The sequence below is a fragment of the Chaetura pelagica genome, unplaced genomic scaffold (assembly GCF_000747805.2).
Source record: "Chaetura pelagica isolate M959 unplaced genomic scaffold, ChaPel_1.0 scaffold129, whole genome shotgun sequence".
NCBI classification, from domain to species: domain Eukaryota; kingdom Metazoa; phylum Chordata; class Aves; order Apodiformes; family Apodidae; genus Chaetura; species Chaetura pelagica.
In genome coordinates, this window is record NW_009954536.1 from 85,115 (window position 1) to 90,994 (window position 5,880).

At 39.4% G+C, this 5,880-nt stretch overlaps 1 protein-coding gene across 3 annotated transcripts in view; it reads right to left on the minus strand.

Annotated features, from left to right (window-relative positions):
• Positions 1-400: 400 nt before the first annotated feature.
• Positions 401-5,880, minus strand: part of KLHL13 (kelch-like family member 13) — a 64,644-nt gene continuing 59,164 nt past the window's right edge. For 2 of the 3 annotated variants that reach the window (XM_010004757.1, XM_010004756.1), the window contains exons 6-7: positions 4,867-4,980; positions 1,112-2,670 (exon numbers count right to left, since the gene is read on the minus strand). In XM_010004757.1, coding sequence (XP_010003059.1) covers positions 2,183-2,670; positions 4,867-4,980 — 602 coding nt within the window. In that variant the 3' untranslated portion in view covers positions 1,112-2,182. Of the gene's footprint in view, positions 2,671-4,866; positions 4,981-5,880 lie in introns of all 3 variants that reach the window. The other variant, XM_010004758.1, reaches the window with a different exon arrangement.

Genomic DNA, 5,880 nt, shown 5'->3' on the forward strand with positions numbered 1-5,880 from the left:
GGGAGGTACCAATGAAGACACCACTTTTAAACTGCATCTCCTCATCCCCAGCACACAGACAGCAGGATATATGTGCATTACCCAAAAGGAGTTACAACTACTTCAACTACTTTTTAGTTTAATTAATAGAATAGAAATGGAATATGTATTTCAAGGGATACAAGCCCAAGTAGGCTCCAAAATCTGTGAAAAAAAATAAATTAGTAGCATGTGACATTGAAATGACTGACACATCCTTAAAACAACAGAGCAACATTTCCCCATCTAGTGCTTGGCACAGTATTAGAAGAGTGTTCTTAAGGTGCTGAACCAATGCATCTTGCCTGGTTGCTTTCCAAGAGTACCCATTGGTACCACTATGACACCTGGAACAACCTTGAACACTTATGCAGAATTCAGGTTCTTTTTTTTTTTTTTAAGAGGAAGAATTGCTTTTGATTTTAACCAAAACAACTAGAAAGCCTAAAGCTTACACATACATTTTGGTAGTGATCACTACGAGTAAACTGCATAAAGAATAAATATCAGTACTTCCAAAATTAACACCATAGTAACACAGATGCTTGATGCATCAAGCAGGGACAAAATACAAAGAGCAGACTCCCAACAAAAGCTTAATAGACTTTACATGGTTATTGGTCATAGGTAGAGGAATAAAATAAGCTAATGGATTTAAAAAGGTGTCCCTAAATTATGCTCCTCTGTGTTTAATCAGCAAACACATTTGTAACATGTGAGGGAAGTTCAGAACAAGCATGATGGTATTAGTCATCAAGAAGCACTTGGAGCTGCAACTTGGCAGCAGTGCACCCTATTTTGGAGCAGATAAACATTTCTGGAAATGTACACGACTGCAGACATAAGCAGTAGCTCTCCCAGGAAAAAAATAAGACAGTTTGTTCTTTTGTCAGTCCTTAACAATAAAATGAACACATCAGGCCAAAACAGTTTCTTAAAAGTAGGTCAGAAATATCCATTTGTGATTACTTCTGCATTGGTTTCCTAGCAAATTCATCTACCCACACAGATATATATATAATGTGTATCCTGGAGACAGTGAGGCAGAGGAAGAAAACAAAATACATTAATGAGGTAGCTTAGACTGAATAACGCAGTTAAAAGTTTTATTGAACAAAAGAAGATAAAATGTGGTAGTCCAAGTTCACTGAGCAAAAGCAGCTCTCTGCTGAAGCTGCATTTTGTGCTAAATAACCTTATTAACTGAGACTATACAGAGGACACATTATGCAAGTTACCTCAACAGCAAAGGAGAAAAGGTAGATTAAATTTGAACTGATGGAACGGATTTGGTCAAATTCAGTGGCTTATATTAATGTTTCTAGCCCTTATCTACCTATATTCAGTACAGGCATCCACCAGAATATACAACTGCACTGAATTCCCATTCATTAATAGTGTGTGCTCCCATGCAAGTGGAAGCCAGTTCTTGAAAAAACCCAAATTAAAAACCTCAAACACTTGAAATCATTTGTTTGAAGCATCACCCAACCGACCCAGGTAACACACTTGTAATATGTTATAAAAAAAACCTCCCCGCCTCTACAAGATCCACTTCCTGTATAGTGGTAAGATTTTTAAATTATTTTATTTCTCCCCTCTGCCTAAGAAACTTCACATGCTCTGAAAGTACCCACAAAGTCAGGTGGTTAAACAGATATGTCAAAAATACTCTGGAACGAGGGAGGTAGCTCAGGCCCCTTGGCAACCTTCTGTCACAGTTCACATTGGTGTGATCTACCTCCCCCCTTGGAACCTGCAGTCAGAAATGGAAGGAAAAAGGATTTCAACTACGAAATTTAGGGCAAGAACATGTTCAATACAAAGCCTTCAAATTTGAATCATTTGGCTTCCAAATGTAAACTATCAGGTACCTCACACCCAAAACACAACATGAATAACGTACCTAGTTCATACATTTTATGGACAATATCTTCTCATTGGTTCAACATTTGGCTTGGGCAAGAACACCTTTTTTGTTAACCACTTGACAAACATTCTAGGCCAAACAAACAGCACAAATAATGTCAAAGTCTTTTTTCTTTTCCAGTAATTGTACGAAATGCTGTAGGCTAAGCCTAACAGGAACTACTGAAGAAAAAATATTAGATTCCATGATGCAGATCAGAGGTGTTACTACAACACTGTAAGTCCCGGGATGTTCCTAAGGTGCTGAAAGAGGAGATTCTCTAGATGGTGACCCTGTGTTGTCCTCTGGTGGGAAAACAGTAAGAGTGCAGGCTCGAATGCCACCAAGGGATTCTGGGAGGTCAAACACTTTATGCCACTCATCTTTCTCTGGATCATATTTCTGAACTATTTCCACCATACACCGATTATTCCAAGAATATCCTCCAACAACATAGATTTTATTTTCAAAGACAGCAACCCCAACATCACTTTGCCCACGTAACATGGCAGCAATTGGAGTCCACTGGTCTAGAGTTGGCGAGTAATATTCACAGCTTAGAACATCATCATAATCACTCGTTCCTCTAAAGTGGTTTCCACCAATCACATAGAGCTTGTCTCCTACAGTACACATGCAGTGCAGACCTCTGACTGTGGTCATTGGAGCTTTCTGAGTCCATTTGTCTGTGTCAGGGTCAAAACACATAAGTTCCTTTTGGAAAGTATCGTGGGTAATTCCCCCTAGAGAAATAAAACACACATTAGAGCTCAACCTGGTAAGCAATAATTAGCAGAAACAAACATTGTCATTACTGAGTTCAGCCTTCCCTCAACCTGCTTCACATTAGCTTAGATCACTACACATGCTCCATTTCAAGTGACTTTTAAAAAATACACCTTCTTCCTTTAAATCTGAATATGGAAAGCAGCAGTGTCTCCTTACAGAAGATCCTACTGGCAGTTTAAAAGGGTAAAAAATTGTAACCTGTGCTTCATTCTGGCACAAATATTTCTTGACTTACCTATACTCACTTTACCAGTTTCTTCTCTTACCATCAAGAAAACAAAAATCCATTTCCCTTTCAAATTTTGATACTATGCTATTGTGTTTTAAGGGATCCTATCACAGAGCAGAATTTTCTTTAGAAAATCTTTTTCATCAACTTCAAGAGAGAAAGGACACAGATTTCTAATACTCTTCTGCTAATAGATGCCTGCTGGTCTCTGTATTTACCTTCTCCATGGCTCCCTGCAAAAGCTGTCAGAGAGGCTTCATGGGAAATCACAGGGCAATTTCCCATCAGAGGATGAAATGTCCCACCTTTTCACAAGGTCACCAGGCAGGTCAGAAAGCAGTCACACCAATTTCAGACACTGTAGGCTTATTAGCTATGGTTTAAGGCCATAAAGCAACTCTATTTGAGGTGCTAGAAAACAGGCAGAGAACACACTGCTACTGAGCAGCCTCCTGCTGGGCTAACCATTCAACACCGAATTATCACACTTGGATTATTAGCCAAAGATGGCACAATGTCTACAGCAGTTATGCAAGACAGTACTTAATTCTTTAACTGGACAGCAAGGATTAAACACTGAAAAAATACGACTATCCAGTCCTGACACTTAATGACAACCAGAGTAGTGGTGGGAGCCTGTCAGAGATAAGAGGCTTTAATGACAAAGGAACCAATCTTCACATTTGCAATCCCAAAATGTCTAGACTCAAGGGGATATCTGAGAGGAAAAGAGGACAGTAAAAATCTATGGGAAATAAGCAGCATCTACATGAAAAGACACAGCAGGGAGCATACACACGTGCCACCTGCAGTAAAAGTAGTAAAATGAGCAGGAAATTACAAACAGCACCACACAGAAGGTAGCTTCATGGACTTGCTCAGAGAAAAATAAGAAGCTGTACTTCATGGTAAATTTTAAAACAAATTCCTCCTAGTCTCCTGGCCTGATTCAAAATACTCTGAGGATCAATCTGCTTCAGTGCTACTCCAGACCAGTTCTTTACAGCTAAGCAACATTGTCCTACCTCCTGCCCTACAATTCAGCTTAGTTCTTAGAAAACAACCCTTAAAATTGCAGTAGAACATAGACAGGCTTGTTAATCTCTGTAGAGATCACTGACAGGTAGATTAGACCTTCTTTAAAAGTTGAACAGATACCAGATTTTCAGAAAACCTACAGCCCCAGTTTGGAAAAAAATGGAATGAAACTATAGCTTCAGTGATTTATAGGACTAAGCATATTAAAAATGAAAGACCACTTAAAGTACAGATTTCTTTTCTGTATGAGACATCATAGAATGGTGAAGGTTGGAAGGGACCTTAAAGATCATCAGATTCCACCCTCCCTGCCATGAGCAGGGACACCTCCCACCAGACCAGGCTGCACAAGCCTCATCCAACCTGTCCTTGAACACCTGAGGGAGGGGGCATCAACAACCTCCCTGGGCAACCTATTCCAGTATCTTCCTACCCTCATGGAGAAGAATTTCTTCCTGATATCTAACCTAATATTGTTATTACCATGAAAATTTATCCCTTTCCATTATCTCAATAAAGGCAGATGTTCTTTAAAGTCTTAACATTTCCAATGCTTTCCAAAATGTATCAAAGAGGATGTGTTTAATTGTTATATTCCTATATAAATGCATACATATAGTATTGCAACAGAAAATGGTATTCTGACAGTTAAATAGTAAGGACTTTGGAATTCAGAGCTGTCATTTATATGTAAACACATAATATTCTATCTAAAATAATTCTGTCAGACTCATGTGCTGTTTGACTGGCTTCATACAAAATGGCATCAATTTTTACTCCACAGCAAACCTACTGCATGCAGACTCATTTTGATTGTCTCCCACTGAAATAGAAGTTAGGTAAGGAATTGTTTCACAGAGATATGATCATAGGAATGATTTACCTGAAATATACATTAATCCCCCATACACAGTTCCAGCGTGACCGTAGTGGGGCTCGTTCATTTTTGCGACGTAGCTCCATTCATTCATTCTGGGATTGTAACATTCCACTGTGGCTGTGGGAAAGAAATGAGAATATAAAGATACTGAAGCTAGCGTGGCAGTTTGAGCACAGTCACAGTGGCAGTAACACATTCAGAAGCAGGGGAAGTATCAATGAGAAACACTGTTCAGCTGAGGAAGTGTCAAGGGAATTATGAAGTATTATGTCAAGTGACAACACAGAAAAATCTCAAGGGCTTGTCCCATAGGAACAGAGAGGAAAAAAGAGCCCTCTTGCATTCTTGCCTTCCACTTGGCTCCGACACACAACCTGCCCCAGCTCATGAATCCTGCCAGGGGTACCGCTGTGGGACACCAGAGAAAATAGAAAGGAAGCTGGGTGAATTTTCTACCCTTTCTCTTGTGCAGCTCCTTTCAGTGTCTGCTGCAGAGAGACAGTGAACTTTAAACCTGTGTCAGAGGATCGATGCATCTGGCAATCAGAACAGGCCCATGTCTTCAGCAACGTCCCATCCATGCAGAAAAACCAGACTAGATTTTCTTCTTGGTATTTTGCATCAAAATGGTGCTGTGCCCTCAAAAGGGGGCAGCAGCTGTTGACTAATTTTCTATTGTCTTGCAATGCTTTATGAAGTACTTGCACAGCCACATACAGCAGAGCACAAGTCACTAATTCAAACAGTCACTAATTCAAATTTTTAAAGTCAGACTTGGTTTTCTTATTTTTTTAATAAAGTAAAATATACCTTCTTATTTTTCAGATTTCATGGATTCTATATATCCATCAAGGACTTACACAGCCATCAAGTCAGGGAATGCTGGAGACAGCCTCTTGCCTAAATCAAGGTAAAGGCACAAAAAATTGATTCCACAAATTACAGCTAGATCTAAATCAATGAGTTGCATTTCTGTGGACTGCTGTTTGACACCACATGCAATATTTGCCCAGTCTT